The 22026-nt window shown below is 34.8% G+C and overlaps 1 protein-coding gene across 5 annotated transcripts in view; it reads left to right on the forward strand.

The window, feature by feature from the left end:
- Positions 1-22026, forward strand: part of LOC132703328 (uncharacterized) — a 331950-nt gene that overhangs the window by 306776 nt on the left and 3148 nt on the right. For 4 of the 5 annotated variants that reach the window (XM_060672504.1, XM_060672506.1, XM_060672508.1 and 1 more), the window contains 9 exons: positions 9253-9474; positions 10826-11162; positions 11632-11847; positions 11906-12176; positions 13293-13507; positions 13592-14219; positions 16653-17502; positions 19039-19338; positions 19400-19556. In XM_060672504.1, the coding sequence (XP_060528487.1) occupies positions 9253-9474; positions 10826-11162; positions 11632-11847; positions 11906-12176; positions 13293-13507; positions 13592-14219; positions 16653-17502; positions 19039-19338; positions 19400-19556 (3196 nt within the window). The remainder of the gene's footprint in view (positions 1-9252; positions 9475-10825; positions 11163-11631; positions 11848-11905; positions 12177-13292; positions 13508-13591; positions 14220-16652; positions 17503-19038; positions 19339-19399; positions 19557-22026) is intronic. The other variant, XM_060672505.1, reaches the window with a different exon arrangement.

Below are 22026 nucleotides of genomic sequence, written 5' to 3' on the forward strand. Positions count from 1 at the left end.
AAAAAAATTTTAGTTCAGTTTGCCCGTAAGAATGAAATTTTTATTTTTTGTACGGTCACACCCTGTATATCCCTCTTTTAACCACAAAGACACTGTCTCCATTCCAACAGTTTAGAACGAAGCGACAAAAACTTGATACCAGAGGAAGTAAGTAATAACCAACGCCATCCAATGTGTTGATAAGAATAATAAGTCAAAATACTTAGAACAATACAATGGAATTAACAGATTCCAAATATTTTCATTTGTTAGTATGTATTGATTTTATTAGATGATAAATTTTTTGAATAACTTGTTACTGCTGGATGTAATAATTGCAAAGGCGCGCGTATTCTATCATCGTCGAATGTTCAAATTGACAGGGCTTTAGGACCTTAGGGTATTAACATTGTAACGTTATCATTAAAATGGACATTGAATCAAATGAATACTTCCAACAGTTTCGTTAACTGCTAATTTCACTATACAAACGACAAATTTTCCTAATCGATTTTTCCTGCACAGACACGGGGAAATCCCGGTGAAAGCGAAAGTCCCTTTTATTACCGTTCACGTGATCGCAGGGGTAGTATAATAATAGCCCTTTTGTGCGATATTAATACCGCTATTAGGGAAAAGGCAATTCGCGTCTGAGGAGGATGTATTTTAAATATACGAAACTGTACCGTTGTTTGGAGGGGGGGGGGGGGGGGGGGGTAGAAATTCGACGAAACAAAAATAAAACACTGGGGAATAATATTTAGCGATATGCGTCGAAGCACGGACATGCGAAAACGAGATTATTGAATTAGGGGATCCGCGCGACCACCATATTTAAACATTCGCTTTTGGAAGGGCAAAACATTCGCGAAATTTGATCACCCTAACGCATATGTAAATAAGTCGGATCAACGGAAGGCGGAAACGATGCCGTATATGTGGGTTGAAAACCAATCATGAATGCGAAATTGAAAACTCACCAGGCAAATAAAATCGTTCATTTAATTAAATATATTTTTGGAGTGGCATATTGCTAATGTATGTCTCAGAGAATTGATCCGATCTCCAATTGATTTCTAATAAAAGGCAAGAAATAATAGAATTATGTTATGCTCCAGACAGGATTTTATCATAATTGGGGTTAAACGCTCAGATGTTAGTGTTTCAGAGAGATTTCGTCACCAATATCTCAACATATCTCAATTTTATTGACCATTCAAGGTAGGCCCATAGTAATTGAGTTGCGGCCATCGGATACCGTAATCTTGAAGCACACCAACTTATGTAAATAGATCGACATTCTATGAAAATGTCTCTTAAAAATTCTAAAACTTTCTATGTAAGATACATATTTTGGAGATGAAAATTATGTTTTAGAAAATTTATTTTTTAAAGCCTATTGCTATTCTTACTGCACTTGACTAACATATAAAATAAATCTAACACATTGTTGTTTAAATATGGATTCTCCATATCAAAATAACTTAAGTTAATATTATTCTGCATTCCTCCTGTTGTTGATACATCGAACTTGCTGACGTTTCGGTAATCATCCTGGTTGTTTCTTCAGAACTTAACTGAACTTGGTTTGCACTCTACTCTGTGCCTGCTTATACTGTTTGACATGAACATTGTCTCGGATGACTGATTCCCATATGGGTAAAAGGTAAAGATCTGAGTCGCGATTAAGATTGTTTAGTTGTTTAGAGATTTCTATGATTTCTAAGATTTTTCTTTGGCAGAAGAATTGATTACATGTAAAAATTTTCGTTTGAGCGAATAAGACTTGATGATTCCTATCTATCTATCTATACATCTATCAATTGCAGATTATAATAATTTCTAATTCAATGGTTGTTAGGGTATATACAGTGTAAATCTAGCAGGGATTCTTGACCATGGGGCCAAATAACAAGAATAATAAAACAAATAACAAATAAAATCAATGTAGCGTTTCCATAGCTTTGGTTCTAGATGGAAGGTGTCGAGCGCTATCTTCTCAAAAGCCTATTAGTCCTCCCTTCCCCTCCTGATATCTGCGATGACTGGTAATAACCCATAGATGTTCCTGGTATTTGTTCATAAATTTGACCGTTATAACAAATATATGTTTCAATTTTCATTTAAGATAAAAAGGTTTGATTCCAGCTTCATTTGAATCTAATGCAATAGGTTTTAATTGTTCGTTGAAGTGGAAGGAATTTGCAACGAAACGCGGTCGATCCGCTGTTTGAGGGAGTATGTGGGTTGACTCGCAATCAGCATTGGGAAACTTTATTTGGGTTACAATGAAACGGGTTGAGATAATTCGTTAACAAAAGATATAACTTACAAAAACCATAAATGGCATTTGCCACACAAAAAAATATCCGACCTACCTTAACAAAAGGCAAAGGTCCGGTAAAGTGTATTGACTCAATACGGGGATATAACAGGCCGCAGGTTCTCTCGAAAAATATCTCAAATTACACAAGAGATAGAAAAATAAGAACTATTGGGTGAGATGCCGGCCCACAACTATCTCCTTGTCCGGCATTACCGGCTGTAGCTCGATATGTTATTCGTTTAATGGTGGGGCGCCTTCTATCAAATTATAATTCAACTCGCAGCAGCAAATAAAAACAGAAAAAGCTACCTGTCATAATTTGTTTCGCTACAAATTAATGGAATTATCAGTTTTCTAAAGGGTTAGATGAGCGACAAAGAAGAATCTAAAGCGATTGGTATTGAATGAATGCATGGACATAGTTCTTGCGTTTACGACAGACCAAAAACTCAAAAAAGTTACTTTTCTCACAAAAGGGGCAAACGTGGACGTCGTACAAGGCGTACTTGAAATCGAGGTTGAAAACCCCCCTACATGAGCGTAAGCGACTTTTTTTGCAATCCATATTAGAATAGTAATAAAGACTAATTTGTTATTTTATGTTTAATGTTTAACGAAATGTTAAGGTATATTGAGTTCAATTTAATTTTCCTATGCTTTTGAATACAGAAAAATATTATTCTGTGTATAGTGTATCGATAAAAAACAACGCCGATGTCGAGCACTGGTAACATTTTTCCGACTCCGTTAAGATATTTGCATCCCTTTAAAGTAGAAAACATCTCCCTTGATTATATATAAATGGCACTTCATTCCGTGCATCTGTCGAGTAAATTTGTTTGCAAAAAAAATTGAATAAATATTTTACGTAGTTTTGTTGTTTGTATTAAAGTGTGAGTCACCCCGTAAGCGCACAAACAAAAGCTCTCGATAAGGGTGGCAGCAAACGCCGGTCGGCCCGGTGCGAAAATTTGCAACACACGGAAAGCAAAGCGGCTCGCAGAAGGGTGCAGTAAATGAAGGGCATCCGTGCGTGGTTTTGAGTATTTCGTTCGTTTGTACATTCGTGCCTATTGAGTGGGTGCTTCCCCAAGTTAATCCGTAAATCAATACATATGGCGATTTAACGTGTCGTATTCCAAATACAATGTTTGAGTAAATGTACTATTCGGAAAACTGGAAAACAAGCTTTCACGACGGTGAAATTTTTTTTATGGATTCAAGACTTTTCTTGGTTCTAAGCCGAGCGTGTAATAGGTTACATTAATCTTGTAAGGGATTACCAGCAGTAAAGAAATGGGATTACTTGACCCAATGGTGCTTCGGATGGACCGCATCTACCAATTTTTCAAGGTTGATGATAAACTGAAATTCCAACTGAAAAATTCCAAATAAGTGTAGTCGACGAAGCGCTTCGGATGACCCACACTACCCACATCAAATCTGAAGAAATCCTAATTAGGAGTGTAAGTGAAGAACACTGCTGTTTTCCTTGACTATTCTAAGGCTATCCAAATAAGGTGGTTTGGGTAGGGAAACGTAATATTAGAGATTCTTATATCAAAATAAGGCGTGGTCTTCGATAAGCCAATGATCTATCCGGCCCAGTACCCCCATTTCTATATTACTGTTACCCGGAACATTTCTGCAATCTGTTTACCCACAAGCACTGAACTCGATTTAAACTGCAATATCAAGAACGTCATTTATTTATTATTCGGGTTGCAAACACTACGAACATCCCAAACAATAAAGCTGGAAATGAACACAATTCACTTTTGAACGAAAAAGTTAAAAAGGAATAGTAAAATTAATACATAAGATTTATCCATTTTGAAAGGAATATATTACTTTCAATATCTATAACGTTGGACAATATATCGAATCTAGCAACAGGCTGATTGAGTTGAGGAGATCAACCCGAAACAAATCCTAAAAAGTTATTGATGCCTACTATAGATGTTTTGACACTTATTAACCGAAGAAGCTAATAAGCCATAATATTGCATATATTAAAAAAAAAAAAGAAAGAATCGCCTGCCCTATTTGGTTTCACAGCAAGCAAGAGCCGTCTTTCTTTTGTTCCTAAGAAAAATCGTGGGGTGATGTTAGAGCCAACCATGCATCATGCCAATACCAATTGTTAATTTAAAGTCAAAGAATGTATAGGGTGGGCCGTTTATCTTGGTAGAATATCTTATCTCAGTTACAGGTTCAGGTGGAACTTCTGTCAGAGTATGGTGCGCTATTAGGAGGTTCAAAATAATAGGTCCAAGTATTTATTGATCAGAATGTAAATTCACAACGCTACTGAGAGCTTGGCCACCAAGGAGCAACAACTTCACTAACCTAAATTTTTTTCTATGGGGTACACCTAAAGATTTAGTTCATATTCACAATCCGTCAACTGCCGAGGAACTTAAACGTTGTATAAGAGAAGGTATCGGATGTTTAAATGGGATTGAAGATGTTAGAAATGCCATTATGTATTTAAATTATCCTTTGTAAGCTATTAATTTTTTATTGATTATTAATTAACAAAAAAAAATCACCAACGTTATCGCTTATCCTTGGTCTTATTCTGTATAAATAATGCATACATAATCTTTGGATCTTCTTAGCGTATCGGCAAGATTATGGTCAACTATGAAATGGTAAATCATAGTGGCAGTACTTTAGCACTTGTTTTGTTCAAACACCGTCATAGACACCTTACACTATCTGAATTTATATGGCAACAGCATATTATTTGTGATAGGCAAATGTTTAAAAGGAAATATTTCAAAAAGTAAAAGCATTAGGCATATACAACCATATATAAAATGGCCTTAATTTTTAATGCTAAACATGAAAAGATTATAAAAATGTTTAGTTTCCATTAAAAAAAAGTTTTTTGGCAGTTTTTTTAACTTTATTTTTAATGTTATTTTTCCGTTATCCGTGTTATTCGAGTTTTTCGTCAACAACAAAACTTAGTCAAATGAAACAATAAACGTTTCCGAATGAACATTATTTTTCGCATAAAAAATTGAAAATATCAAAAACGGTTAGACTTAGGTATAGGACATTATACCAAATATCTCTATTAAAAATAAGAATGTTGAGACTCGCCCATGGAAAATGAAACACCCTGTATATACAAAATTAAAATAAAATGAAATTTTATAATACCCAAATTAACTTTTGTATTTAACTTTCTATTCTTTCTATGTATTTAAATTTCCATCTACTTTAAAGAACTTGTCCCTATTAAAAAAAATAAAGGAAAAAAAGCTCATCGTACGATAAATGAGTATTTATTTGCAAAAATCGTGCCCACATGAAATGTGTTATGTTATGGTAATTGTGTTGGACAATAAGATCAACAATATGCTTGTCATTTTTTAAATGATTAATTAAATTTACCTAGCAATTGTGATCCCCAGAATTCACCACCCACTACAAAAATTCCCCGATTTTTCTTAGTTTTCTTATAATTTTAAAAAATTAGTTTGAATTCGTTTCTTCTATAAAAATGCAAAAGAATACAATTTTTCATTTAAAAAACAATAGGTTCAAGTTTTCTCTGCCGTGGTATAAACGATACTATTTTTGTCCCTAACAGTTAAGGGTTAAAATTCAGAATGTATTAAATAGACACCTACTTTATATAATAAGAAAGTAAAGTAATGTATGTAATTGCAAATTGCAAATTGATCATTTTTTTTTCAAGTATTATAAAATGAAATTTATAAAAGCCTTATTCGCCTATTCGTCGATCCTTTCTATAAATAATCCCACTTTGAATAACAGTTCTTACCGGTATCGGTAAAATATTCACCCTAATTTCGCTACATCCTGTTTTTTCTACATTTAATCACCCCCTTGTAATAACGACCGGCTGAGGCAGGCAACATTCGCTGTCAAAATACCGATAAGAACCACTTGAGAAAAAGAAAAATAAACGACAGTCTTGATATGAAAACTTACCCCATCACAAATAAAGTGGAGAGGGCTCTCGGGAGGACTAAAAAAAATAGGGTTTAAAAATATCTTCGGTGGAGCACAATGTCTTATTGTCGAGTTGTTTTAAAATTGTATTATGCAGGGTGTTTCAAAATTGAATTTCAAGACTTTAATGACGATTTTTGACGTCCAATTATAAACATGTATCTGCAAACATTTTGTGACCGATTTACAAAGTGTTGAATGATAAACAAATTAAAACAAAATTAACGAATAAACAAATTAAAACAAAATTAACGAATACACGATTACGCATAACCCTACTTAACTATTACTTCTTCAAGAATTTTAATTAAAGTTAGCGAAAATACATTGCAAGAGAATTTAAATAAAACCCAAAATTAATTTGTTTTGTGGAATCTACCAGCGGCCTACCGCAAAAAAACTCAAAGGGGCATGGCAGCTAAAAAAAGTATCTTCCCATAATTTTATTTTGCTTCTAGCTTACCGACATGTTTATATTAAAACGGAAACTTACGTTTAACCACCCAGTCAAACAACGGATCGCGTCGGTTTTCAACTACCGACTTTATCACGACCAGTCCGAATTGACGTTATGATGAATATTCAGGTCGGGAAAATTAGGCAGAAAACTTTAGCACATTGGGACTCGATGATGGCAATTGCAAGTTTAAATTGTAAATTGGCACGAAGTTGATATTAACTCGTCGCATCAGCTGGCGCTAAATTATGCAATATTTTAATTGTTCGAAATTATCCCAACCCGCTGTTATTACTGTCACGAAATTATTGCAACGTTAGGGGGTAAAACAGTTATTTATAATTGAAGCTAGACAGCAAGATGCATGTGGCTACATAATAATGATTAAATAAATGAAATGTGATTAGCAGAACATTCTTTAAAATTTTGAACAAGTGCAATTAATATAATAATTTTGAGTGTCTAATTGAGAGATGGGCAAATGCCGACTATAATGTTATAAAAGTCCGATACTGAAAAACTGAGATAGCTAGTAGATATTATAGAAGCTTTGTCTACTTCAAACTTCAAAAAAATTTTATGTTCAATATGCGCAAGCTTTTTCAAAAACTTTACCAATAAGTTTTGTCAATTCAAATATCAACCAACAAGAACTTGGGGCATTCAATAATCAACATGGCCGCTGGCAGTTTGTCGGTTTCACAGTTTTCAGTTTGAATATGGGAATACTTTGCGAAAATGTGCTACATCCCATCAAACCGTCCGTTTTGATGAAGACACTATTCATAAACCTTATAACTTTAAACTTTATAAATTATGTTTCGACCCGAGTCGATTTTATACTGCCAACTCTGTTTTTTATAAATAATTATTTTGACTAGAAATCTTTCAACTATGTAACAATAAATGCGTCATTTATAATATGTTGGCGTTGTAAATATTAGGGCCTCCTTGTAGGTATTAATTAGTCCGTCAGCTTTTAAATATTCTTCTTAACTGTGGTGATGCATGAATGATATTATAGTTAAAGTTCGCCGTACGATATACCGGTTCACAACATTTTGTGGTTTTGACTTCGGAATGAGTTTAAGACCAGCCTGTTGTAAAGCGGAAGGGACCATTCTTTTCAGCACGTCTGCCACAATCCAGGCCTGTATTTAAGATGTAAGATGAAATTTTCTTTGATTAAACTGTCATAATAATTCATATTAGTGTGCTTTTTATAAATCTTCCTAAAACAGTCCCTACTTGAGGTATCTGGATTTCAGTATTTGGAAAAATTTTCAGATGTGTTGCAAACCCATTACCATCTAAAACTGCAGAAAATAAAAAAATAAAATTTGGTTTTGATTATTCTTCCTATGTGCCAACTTGGAATTTAAAAATTAAATTGATTCGTAATTGTTATATGATAATATAAAATTTTCGAAAACTTTATACATTCTTGTCTAAACTTAATTATTTAAAATATGAAAAATCACAATTTTATTTTCTGCAGTGTGTGAAAGACGTTGAAGTACAAACCTCCCAATCGTGCTTTTTGCAAAATTTGTTGCACAATATTGTTGCAAAGTCACTCGTTTCTTAACCACTCGCGCCGCTGGTGTTTATTTAAATTGAATTTTTGACAACTTGCGTGGTTTAAAGAGGTAAAAATGACAGCACAAAAAGTGCTGTAAATTTATATTTTTCTGAACTTTTAACTAAGTGATCTAAATATTTACCACGGAAAATACCTTAATGATAATAAACAATTGAGTCTCCAGAATTGCAGGACCGGCTCTTTGTCGATCGGAATCGAACGGAAGTGGGTGAGAGTCTTGCGACATTCCAAAGGTTTCCGCTAGATTAAGCGCACGTAACGTAGCTGCACTATCTCTTTTCACACTAATTAGGCATCAACGGGAGGAAAACGAAAATGTAAAGATAATAACGGAGGACGTGCGCTGTGGCTGGCTTAACGCCGATGTTCCTCCCAAATTTAAAGATGATTCGGGGAATTCGAGTTTAATCGTTCGAAAGGCTAACGGCCGCTAAAAAATTGTGTGCGCTTCCGGACGGGGCTACGTGTCCCCCTCGTTAACGTTGCCATTTCCATTAACCGGGGGGAGAAAAATTGATTCATTTTTCAGATTTCGGGAACGATTTTCGCCTATTTTTCAAAAATGTTTTTACAACCGCGCTACTTTACCAAATAGATTGATAAAATAGATTTAAGCAAAAGCAAATCGAATATTGATAATATAAATTACAACACCGTGAGATCAAGGATCAAGATCGCGTTGCAAAAACTTGTATTTTGAAATTAAAGTTTTTAAAAAACCAAATGGCCGTCGCTTGAACATAAGATCCAAAAGATCAGAAACTTACCTTATAGTATAAAATTTGTTTTGGAATTTGGATTAATGAGATAGGATTGACACGATTTCTCTCATATTCCGTTAAACGAATGGTTTCATGTTTCGTACGTATTTTGAAGAAATGCATTTTCTTATTTCAGAATCGCTGTCAGCAATATCAGAGCACGATAGCCCGTCTCAATCTGGAAATAGCCACTCTACGACAACAATTAGAAGAAGCCGGACGAGACAATAATCCCGAAGGAATCCTGCAAGCTCACACGGCCGCATTGCAACGACACGCGGAAGAGTCCAGGAAGCAATACGAAAAGTGCTTGGACGACGTCGCCAATCAGGTCGTTAAGGCGTTGTTAGCCCAAAAGGTAATTGCAATGAATTACATTTATGAAAAGAAAAAGGAAATTAACAGTATCCGCAAATAAATCTAAAATGACTAGGAATATTTTACTTAATTTAATACAATTTATAAGAATGGAGACTGTGGATGGCCAGTTAGAGATTAATTAATTAAGCAAAAATTTCTTTAATACATTTGTATTAGTAACATAACGCATACCAAATATCAAAACTCAAAACTATTTGCAATAAATAATTCAAGTTGTGACACCTGGCTATTTCTTTTTAACGACACTAAACGCGCGGGAATGATTGTGACGTCATACCGCTGCTTTTCGATCGATGCGGCGACATGTTATAGTGTTATTCTCATGTTATAGGCCGAGAATTATATTACATACGTTTATTTTTGGCTCGTGTATAGGTGTGTTTGTATTTAACCCACCGCAGTTTGCATTTGTGCTTAGTGTGCTTTAAATGATAATCATGGAAGCAACCCGTAAAACGCCAGATAAACTTTTTATTTGTCTGTCAGAAAATAAAAGCCGTCGTTTTTTGTTAGCATTATGTTTAGATTAGCCTTTAACCGTGCAGACATTTTTAACTCTTCGCACTTGCACCCATCATATTAAAGTCTCCATAGGAATGGCTTCCTGATCTATATTAAATAAAGAACAGTTTAAGTTATCAATGCCAATGTACTTTGAAATCTGTAGTTAGGTTTCGACTGGTTTAAAAAAAATCTTTTTGTTTTTTTTTTGTTGAATAATTTACATTTTATTTGATATACCATTTCAATTTTAAAAACCAGAAAATTTTAAGTTTATTACAATATTATATTAGTTTACAACCTGCGGCTAAATTTTCTATCAATATATCTTTTAGCTTTTGTATTTAAGTTGCCACCATAAACATATCCTCAAAAGGGAAATTTTCAGATTGACCTTTTAAAAAATCGTCTTCGGTCATTTTCAAAATTTTATTTTTGATAATAAACACAACAAAATCAAGCGACAGGATCAAGGCGTTGTTCTCTAATGGATTCTCTAAGCTACCCTCCGGCTGGCGCGTAATCTAATGAGAGAATTGACGTCACAATCGGTCACAGCCAATGACAGGGCGATTCAAAGGAGATTTCAATTTTATTATTTTTTATTATTTGATATATGAACTGCGAAATTTTTTTTGTGAACTGTGGTTATTTTAATAGTATTAACTTACTTTTATAAGCAATATTTTTCAAACTAAAATGTTGTTTAAGTTCCGTATTGAATTGTGGGTTTTCCGGACACCACTAGAACCATTTGTGGAATTTTATAACTTTTTAACAAACTTTTCGAGATACTTATTTCAAAAAATAAAATTTGTGAATTCTAGGGGCTTCGTGAAGAAGTCGGTTGCCTAAATAATAAAATTCAAGAACTAGAATCTCAGAACCGCGCCCTGACATCGATGTTGGTTCATCAGCTTCGTGGCGATACCGCAGTTGATCTGGATACGTTCACGGGACCGATGGCTTTAGAAAACGGTGATAATATACCAGATGGCCAAACGGAGATTCAGCAATCGTTGCTATCGACTAGTTTAACCACGAAACATTGCAATTCGTTCAACTCGGATATTCTAGAAGATAGTCCAAACAGTGACAAATGTGATAAAGCTGTGGTATCGAGTATTGATAAGAGATTGTCCGCCGATAGTGTTAGTGTTTTAGGTGAGTCTTCAGTAACTTTCAGGAGTCGTTAAATTAAAAAAAAAAAGAAAAAAGTTTGAGGTTACTTGGAAAAAAAATGCTGATTTTGTAGGTAGATATCAGATTTTAAAAAAGTTTTTGTTAATTTTTCATTTCGTTATAATCATAATTAAATATATATTTGCTATTGTTGTTTCACCAGTTAAGAAAGGAAATTATTTTCATACTAAACTTAAATGAGGTTTCAACTTTTTCGAAACAAGAAAAAGATCAGTTTTTTGGATTTGCTATTTGTTTCGAATTTCTACCTGATTTCAGTCCTAGCTATAGGTGGTATGCTGTGGAAGCAGTAGCTATGAAATAAATTTGAGTCGTTTCTGTCTGTTCTCCAAATAATGCCGAACTAGTGCCGAACTGTCTGTTAAACAAACTACATTTTTGCTCGGATTATTTTGCCACAGAAAAATCAATGTTATTATGTTTGCTCCAGATACTAGATTGTCATTAGAAGATAAGAAAAGGCACCAAATTTTAACTAAGCTGTGGACAGATTTGAAAGGAACGGAGGTCACACCTAAAAAATTACTTGAAGCATTGACAGCAGTTGACTCAGCCCTGTGGGTACCACCGAAACGCCCGGTATCTTTAAACTTGCAATTGCCAATATTACAAACGACAAGATGTCGACGAACACGACCGGTGTTAGGTAGAGATTTAAAGTGAAAATATTCATTTAATTCCTTAAAATCTAATATTCATTTTAGCCCAGTCAAGTTCGAAGAGCGAAGAAGAAACCACTGGCAATGAATCTCCTGAAAGCGGAAATCGGGATGAAGGATATTCCACCATGTCGTCGGACGTCCAGGCAGACGTCACTCGTGGTTCTGGTGACGCAACCTTGCCACATCGAAGTTTAGAGGATCTCAAAGAAGCCAGCGACGAAACTGATATCTCAGACACTCGTCTTCTAGTCACAGATAATAAGGATCCTGATATACTCTACATTCCTCTTAATCTACTCAACTTGAAACAGAGGTTAGTTAATAGTTAGGTTAGAAAGTAGTAGTAATATAAGAACGTAAACTGACAGTAAAATTGAGAAGAAAATTTGATATAAAGTATCGAATATGTAGGGTTACTGAAGATGACAAGAAAATATCTTTTTATATACCGGGTCCCAACTATTTGGAAACGGTATTATTATTAGTTAATGGAGACAGTTGTATCATTTTTAATCAATTAATTAATTTAATTTGGAAAATAATTTAGGAAGATCTGTCTTTTCTGTACTTTTTGTCCTCCTAACATTACGATATTAAATTTGGAATCCGACGTCCCGTTTGTATACTGCCACCATGAATGTATTTGTTAAAATACGGATTTGGTTTTTATTATTTACAAATAAAACTGTCAAAGAAAATCGACTTTTGGATAACAAAAAGTGAACAAAAAATGAAGATCCATATTTACAAAATCGATGTTGATGATTGCTTCTTCGAAAGGAAATGCCGTAAAAAAAATAATAAAACGTTCAATGACTTTTTTCTTAAAATCCCGGTATATTGAGCTTTGGTTTTATTTGATATAAAAACTGAACTATTTTTTTTTGGTCACTCAAAAGCTTTAACAGGAAGTACCTATTACTATATGCCCTTAAAATATTTCATTACATAATTGCAGCTTTTTGTTTGCGAACTCAGCGTAGCGATACCTAATTTTCACAGTAGTCAATATTGGGTGCGCTTACAGATTTTGTAATATTGATGAAAATCGTGTTACCGAAGTATATCATATAATGTGTGAAGAGATTACAATTCTTTAGGGTTATCTTTAATCATAATCTTTAATCATAATCATAATTTAAGTACATAAGTTTTGTTATTTAATAAAAATTTTCTCCGACACGTCTTTGGCTAATAGTCGACCCAGATGGCACTGATTCATCCCAAGCACCAATTGACTCACAATCCCGCTATATATACTACTTTTCTACTTCTGTCACTCTAGCTGAAACGTCAAACAAATTTGTTTATTTCTTTACTCGTATCTGTTCCAAACACTTTAACGCGTTTTGCATTCATTTCAGTGTGCGATTAGTTTTTTTTTCCACTTCTTTGTTTGTGGGTGCTCCATAAGTAGTTCTTATTGCAGAAACAGCTTTCCACCGGGAAAAGATATCTTTCCTTTCCAACACATCATGCGAAGTTTCTCGGATTCCCACTTATGTATAAAGATAACCACCGCGCCGACTCCATGTTATACCTTCACGTCACCAATATCCAGTAGCCCATCAATATTCCTGTTGGACATAACGGAAAAGTCGGTGAATCCACTGAGAAGAACGCGTGCCACTAACGCGCTTTGGGGTGAGAATACGTTTAAGTTTGACTCCGTGTGTTATTTGTGTGCCAAGTTGAAACATTAGATACTTACAGAACTTGTTTCAACAGCGTGCATTTTAGGAAATTCCAATGTAGAGCTTACCGATGATAAATCGTCGCCAATATCTTGGTCCAGCGCAGTGGAAGACAGATTGGGTTGCGCTAATTGGGACGCCGAGTACATTCAGCACTGGCTCCGACTAGACGAAACGAGAACTGCGTTGCAACAGCAGCACCGAGACCTATTCGAACTCGAGTACGATCGCGCCGAACTTGAAGACTGGAGTTTAAGTCTTTCGAACGATGATCTGCGCGAGTATTGGAAGAAAATGGACGCGGCTACGCCTGGTCAGATATCCATATCCACTTTACCGAGTATACAAGAAAACAACACTCTTGAACTAGAGGAGGACTCTAATGAATGTCTCTGGAACAATTCGAGTTACATGATGGATAAAGAAGGCAGGGAACTAATTACTTTTTTAATGGACGGCTGCAATGGCGAGAAACAATGGCCCTACGCGGCTTCGAGCGCTGTTCATCAACAAATATCACCGGACAATAGCTGGTCCAGCGGTGGGTCTGACTGCTGCAACTCTCACGAACCGGAAACTTGTTCCAAGCGTTCGTCCGCTGCTAGTGATGACACTGGAGAATTACCTCAAATCGGAACCGACTTTACTAGGGATTTCTACAGGTACGTTCAACAGTACGTTATAATTACAGATTTTAAAAATGCACATAGATAAAGTAATGCTACTAATTTATCTTGTTTTTAGGTTATTTACGCATTACTGTGAAACTTAAACTTACGGTCCATAATATCGGCAGGCATTTGAAGCATGGTCTTTGCAACCTTTCCTTCTTTTTATTCATATTTATTTTTAAAACGACAACAATAGAGAAATATTTAAATTTAAAGATTTGTTAGTCCCTTTATAATGTCTCAAACGATATATATGTTTTAAATTTAATGTTATTATTATTAATGAAGCAACTGATTTATTATATCAAAACTATAAAAGCACCAATGGCTAATGACAGCTTTAGAACAGGCGAAAAATATTTTATTTATCTATTTCCAACGTTACTCATTTTCAAGAAAACAATTTTGTACAAAAACCGACCCTATAGGACAATGAAGTACTATTTAATCTTAACAAAAATGAATATAGGGAAGAAAAAACTAGATGAAGTGAAAACATATTTCATATTTTTTGTCTATTAAATGTGGTGCGGTACCAATTGAAAAGCGAAATTTAAACTTAATTTCTTTTATTTTTAATTTATATAATTTGCCCCCTTGCCTCCCTTAATTTAAATTTATGTTTTTTTTTTATTCGGCTAGCTCGTTTCCCAGGAATTTGTAAAACTTTTGTTCTTCAAAGTCATACCTTAAGTCCTATATCGTATAACAATAATTAGTTCAATTATGAGCTTCTAGACAATATTAATGTAGACTAAGCAGACAAACTTAATGACATTTAATTGTTTTTCTCAAAGAAACTTCCACAGGCTACTGTATTACTTTTTACAAAACTTCTGGATTCCTCCTGCTTCTGTTTTTAACGAGTCGAACTTGCTGACGTTTCGCCAATCATCCTGTTTTTTTTTTATTTATTTTACTCTTTAAAATTGGTTATTTTGTTTTCGATGTACGACATTGAAATTTTCGTCTTTCTTTGGAGATCATAAAATACAATAAAAATTTGGGATTGAGAAGTGAGATAACGAAAAAGAAATATTTTTCAAAAACAATGTATCAGTCGAAAAATCAAACTACACAATAAAGTCGTAAAAGGAACGCAATAAATCCTATAAAAGCAAAATCGACTAATTCAAGCGTACGTAATGTATTGAATTAGCGAAAAGCAATTCTAAATTACACTTATACGTATTTACTTCTTGTTCTTCTTCTTCTTTAAGTGCTATCTCCTCCCAGAACATTGGCGATCAGTCGCATAATCTTCACTTTGTCTGCAGCAGATCTAAACAACGTGGTGATGCTTACTCCATAGCACTGACGAAGTTTTTTGAGCCAAGACCTTCGTCGCGGCGACCAGGACCACGTTTTCCTTCTATTTTACCTTGCATGATTGTATGGAGCAATTCGTATTTTTTATTTTTCATTACGAGGTAAAATACTCCAACTTCCATTTTGCATCTTCTAACAAGATGTTCTTGCTTGAGTTACCCAGCACCCCAAATACTTGTATGTTCGTACTCTCTCAACTATTTTTTTGCTGATGTCTATCCAATTATTTTTCTTTATATTTAAGCGTACACTCATTTGTTGGGTTATGGTCTGTTACTGCTGATAAAAGTAAATCATCCTTATCTGTTGCTAGTGAAGACCGCATTATCAGCGTATCTAAAATTGTTAATGACGATTTATTAGCAATTACATGGTCTGTTCTTTCTTCGATGGCTTCCCTAAAGATTTTTTCGCAAAAGGGGGTAGAGCACACATCCTTGTCGAACTCCTCGTATGTCAGCTGTCTGGTTCCAGTATAAGTTGGCTATTATTCGAATGTCCCGATCGTCGAGGCCTATGATTTTCAATATAGCTATTAATTTATCAAGCGCAACAGTGTCAAATGCCTTTTCGTAATCTACCGAGCAGTCATATACATCAACGTCCACAGCTGGACATCGCTGAATGTGAATCTGGATGCTTGTACGGAAACAACTTTCAAAACTAAATTGAGACATACTAACGTTTTCTTCGCATTTTACTTGCAGTTATCTTTCTCTGGCAGAGCAACGAAAGTTGACCTGAACCAATCTTTAGGAATTATTCCGGTTTTGTTAATGCAGTTTAGCAAACTTAGCAGAAGTGTGAAAGCGCTATCTTCCTCCAACGTGGTGCATTTCCATTTTTATGTCGTGAATGAGTTCTGCACCGTCTTTTCGAGTATTATTATGTTAAGTACTCCAAAGAGTTTTTCATATTCACATATTTACTGGTAGGGTGTAACAGTTTAGTCATCGAAGCTCAAGCTGTTTTTGAAATGTGGGCATGAAAACATGGATTGCTTTTTAGCAAAAGTTTCATAATCACCCCGGCGTAACTTTTAAAGAAGTTGAGGATAATATTTACAACATTATAGTAAAAATAATGGGTTTTTAGGCTAGTGAAGTTTGAAAGTACAAAAAGTCTGGCGTCCACTTCCTCTCGCAGTATCGGCGGTGCACTCAGCGAAAACGGCGATCGGGACGCGACGCTTCAAAACGTTTTGACTTTCATAGCGGAACAACAGAAATACGTCCATTGTAGGGATAGGCCGAAATCGGCCAACGACTTTACGAAAGAGTTCAACATTGAATGTCCGTCGCAACATTTCGACGAAATAAGAATTCCCGACTATAACATCCAAAAAGAAGAACCCACATCGAAAGACAATGAAAACTACGTCACACTCAGACAGTTATGCAGGGAGTACGAAGAAAAGGAAAAAGGGAAAGAGAACGGAAAAATCGAAAACAAGGAAGATTTTATTTCCGACAAGATTTCTTACGCGGAAGAAGTGTGCCTGGTAACTCCTTTGGACGTGGAGAGTGAAAATTGTTCAAACATCGGAGAACGCGCGGTTGACATTTGTGCAAGTGTTAATGTCGAACTGATTTCGACGGGATATCAGTGCGAGGAAGTCCAGGATCGTGATCCGATTGACGATACTAGTGCCGGTGCGACCAAAGTTGCCGAAAATTTAGTACAGAACGATGGCGATTTGATAAAATCGACGGACACGAGTTACAGTGACGCGTCGACCCATAACTGCACGAGCGAGTCGTTAACATCGAGCGTGAGTACCCCAGAAACCGTAACGTCGAAAATTCCCCGCAGGAAAACCTCGTCTAGGATACCCGTAAGCCCGGCCAGGATGATTGTAAATAACAATAACAACAAGGAGAACTCGCAAGACACTAAGATACCAAAGAGCAAATTGTCATACAGAGGCAATAAACTGAAGCCTAAGGTAAGTGCTTTTGGTAATTTTCCCGTTACTTATAATTCAGTCCTATTGGCGAGATAATCAGCTGCTAGTATAGTATTTTTTAAGACTTAAGAAAGCAATCAGTCAATTCCGATTGTGTGTGTTTTCACGTTTGTGTGTCTATAAAAAAAAAGTAAGAAAATATCAAAATGGCAATAGTAGATTAATCTATAACAAAGGCTAGATCGCAATGTTGAGTTCCCCAAACAATATACCGTTTTTACATCCTTTTATTATTTTGACTTCGGAATGAGTTTAAGACCCGCCTGTTGTAATTTGTTGCAATTTAATTTGTAAGGTTTTCGAAATAACTACGATATTTTTGAATTAATTGGTGACAGTAATTGCGCAATTATTGTTTCAAATGTTTGGCAGATGCCAAAATTATATGCCTAAATCATGAGTTGTTGCTGATCGGAAGGACAGTTGGGGATATGCTGGCAAGTACGCTAAAACATTTATGATAGGTTCGTTCTTTTATTAATTTGTTTGTTTGTTCAAATTTCGTTTGAATTTCCTAAATATTTTTGGCGAAATTTTATGATATGGTTAATAATTGTTCGGGGATATCATCGGTGTTGAATTTTGATCATAATTCCTCAAAATGTTCCGCCAAGATTTCATTTTTCAGGTTGAATGTTAACGCGGCGAAACATTTTAAAAGTCGAGTCACTACGTGAAAACAATTTTATGGTGTTATCCACGGATAATAAAATTATTCGTCAAAACTGGGTTAGAGTAACTATTTTACTCCGATTTAACTTATTTTTAAGTAAATATTAAGTAGAACATCTTTTTAAAACTTTGGAATTTTTTTAGAAACAGTAATTTAGCGAATAATATTCAAAATGGCGTTTCATGGCTAAACAAGAACCTGTCAAGATAATGTGATTTTTAAGAATGATTTCGATTATTTAGAAAATTGCACGACCGCAGGCAAACACTATTTTATATTATCTTAAAAAAAATTTTTAAGGTAGACTCAAAAGTCCAAGTGTTTAAATTAATATATATATATATATATATATATATATATATATATATATATATATATATATATATATATATATATATATATTCATAAACGTCATCACTATCGATCACCCGGTATGATCAAATATAACGAACAATATTATCCATCCGTAAGGGCATCGCAAGTGGGACGAAGATACACAGAAAAGGAATGGAAGTAAGATTGTGTCGCTCAATTCAATATAGAAACATGATTTGTGTTAAGGAACCTGACTTATAAAAGGTGTTAACAAGCATTTATGTCTTCAAAAACATTTAGTTTATTTTTCTGGTGGGTGCATCATTATAAGTCCTATCCTACCTTTTGTATCTCAAATTTATAATGAAAATATTTTATCATTTCGAATATTTAGGAATTAGTAGATTCTTCGAATCGCTGAAACGCATTGCGGTTAATAAAATGCAATATGCTTCTGTGTCCTTGCTTTTTTACTGCAATTTATAATTAAGAATAATGTCGATTGAATTTGCAAAATATCTTTTCAGAAGATCGTACAAGTTCAACAGAACGTTTCGGCCCAGCATTTTATAACCTCAGAAAAGCTACCGGAACCAACATCAGGGGTATTAAGCAACATTATTGAAGGGCCACCACACCGAGCTGTCAGTTTTCACGAACGGGCCACATCCAAGGACGTAATTGAAGAACTGAATAGGATAATTAAAAGTGGCGATGAGACTGTTCCCGAATCAAGCGAAGCTGCCGTTGTTCCCAAACTGGATCAAGCATGTCGACCGACGGGTTGGATTCATGTGGAGAAGGATATCGATCTTACCGATCCAAAGGTAATCTCGTTTGCACCAGCCCCAGATGCATTCTTTGAATGGTAGCTGTGATTGTTCGTAGGCAAGAGCAAACTTGCTCGATGTCATGATGGCGTCCGTGTCAAGCGATTCGTCGCCGACTTCATCTTGCGGTGGAAGCGTAGCTAGTGATTCTACGGAAGATCCGCCAGACTACGGCCATCTTCACCGAATCCACAAATATCATCGTCAAAAGAAAGGTATGCGTTTGTGTTATTTTGTATTGTTGTGCAAATTTACTCATAGAATTTCATGTGCAAAAATATCATTCCACATCAATCTTTTTCAGGAAAAGTTCATTTGACAAAAATCCTATTAATAAAAGTTTACCGCCTTATAAGTTGAGTCAAAGTTTCGCTTGATGCAGATTTGGTCCATTTTGGAAAATTTCATAGGAGATGAAGAAAACATTTTAATTTTGCATAACTATAGAAAAACCCATCAGGTAAAATTCACCGAACGATATACCATTTTTACAACCTTTCATGGTTTTTTACTTCGGAATGAGTTGAAGCACCGCCTGTTGTATATTCTTTTCAGCACGTGTAGCACAAGCCAGGGCCGTAGTTAAGATGTTAGCCGACAAGAACTGTGCCGTGCGCACTGTTGTATTTTAAGAATAGGCAATTTTTCTTTGATTAAACTGTTATATAAATTCATATTAATGTTTTTTTATGAATCTTCCTAAAACAGTCCCTACTTGAGGTAGCTCTAGGTCAAGTTGAATTTGCCTATTAGATAGATTGATCTCCTATATTAAAAAACACATTAGAAAGCTTAAATTGATTTCCAATTTAAGGGTTTAACATAATGATTCAAAAATATTTTCCTGGAAAAGCAATACAAAATTTTCTGTGGATAATTGATTTTTAATGGATGTTTTCCCCGTTTACTACTGGTTGATGAGTGGGAGTTGGTGAAATCGTGAAAATTACATTCCGAGATGACTAAAACACCGTATGCTACGTGAGATAGTTGTAAATGGTGTACAAGAAAGAAAAACGCGGCAAAATCGTGGGGTCCCAAAAAGTCGACTTGCACCATGCCGGAATAGTGAGACGGTTGATATATGATGCGTATCAGAAGAATATTGTTTTAACCATTAAAACTTTACATAAAGAGTTGAGTAGTATTTTGAACATTGACTGTTGTGTGCATTCGTACGAAGAATTGTTTTTTTTTTTTACAAAACCATCAATAAGAGACAAGTTTGATGGAATCAAGAATTTCGGAGTGGAGGACAAGATATTTGAGAAAAATCCAAGAAATTCGTACTAAAAACGTCCCCATTATATATTTAGATGAGACCGGGTTTGATATCCACGATACCGCCAAGAAAGGAAGTTCTTAAGATAGGAAAGTTTGATAAGAAGTATAATGTGGACAAGTTGGCCATGGAGCGGGAAGGTAAAGTTGTGCGTTTTCCACCATATCACTCCAATCTTATCCGATAAAACTGACATGGGAACAGCTAAAACCCCGTTTCAGAAGAAACAATACCAAAAAACCAAAAAACAAAAAATTTAGTTCTGGGGTAATGGAATTTATTGGAAATAAAGTAGAAAAAACATCTGCATATCATATTCTAACATTGTTTTATAACAAAATTTACTCCTTTATTTATACTTATAATAAACTAATAATCCGTCATCAAATCCGTCAGGTTTCGGCAGTTGTATGCACGAAGTACCTAAATACGGTTTCGGAACGTCATTTTGGAATTGTGAATCTATTTATTGAGGGTTACAAAGAGAAACCCAAGCGAGGTAGGCCTGCGGTTAGACCTTCATAAAAATTTACCAAAGTTAAATACGGGATTATGTGGTAAAAACGGTATATTGTTTGGAGAACGTTATATTCTTGAAAAAAAACAACAACATTGGAGTTCGGTGTTCTCACCAGAGAGAGGCACAGACGCCTTGCGGTTTAGTTTTTAAAAAATGTCATGGTAAATAGCAATTTATTATAGCAGCTAATTGTCGCGACGCATCGTTTTTAAAAACGTACATTCAAGGTGTTATTGAAATGACATATAATCTAATTAGTGAATGTTTCAAGTTGATATTTTATTTAGTTCAGTTCCTATAAAACAAAGAGAATTATTTAGCTCAACAAGTATGCTGCTCAACAGATTTACTATTTTCATCCCATATATAATTAAGCCACTCAATGTTGTCATGCAAATTCGATCCTAAAATAGTGAAAATTTGCTCAATAGCCAGGAAAACTAAGAAAATATTAAACATATGCATATAGAAAGCCCGAACAAAATTAAATCATCTCTGTGCTTGTCTATTTCAAAATATCTCTTTCAAGTTTACAACGACTGCATAGGTTTGGAACTATGACCGGGTGCAAGTGAAAACGTACCAGTTAATTTTACTATTTGGTTAAGAACGTTAAGAATAGAGTTCCAAAAATCTGCAGGGAAGAGCCTGGCTCTGTTTAAGATATTGGTTATAAATTAGAGTTTTGATTTTGCGATTTGTTTGAGAAAACGCAGCAATTAAATGTTTACCTATATGATATATGCTGTTTTCACTAATAATATCAAACAAGCAAAATCTCAAGTACGACTTCGGTATTTAGAAATAATGACTAACTAACGAAACCGTGACTTGATTTTTTTTTATTAGTGAATCCTGAACTAATTTAGTCAAGTTTTTCTTC

The sequence above is a fragment of the Cylas formicarius genome, unplaced genomic scaffold, assembly GCF_029955315.1.
Source record: "Cylas formicarius isolate icCylForm1 unplaced genomic scaffold, icCylForm1.1 PGA_scaffold_6__28_contigs__length_40554024, whole genome shotgun sequence".
Lineage (NCBI taxonomy): Eukaryota > Metazoa > Arthropoda > Insecta > Coleoptera > Brentidae > Cylas > Cylas formicarius.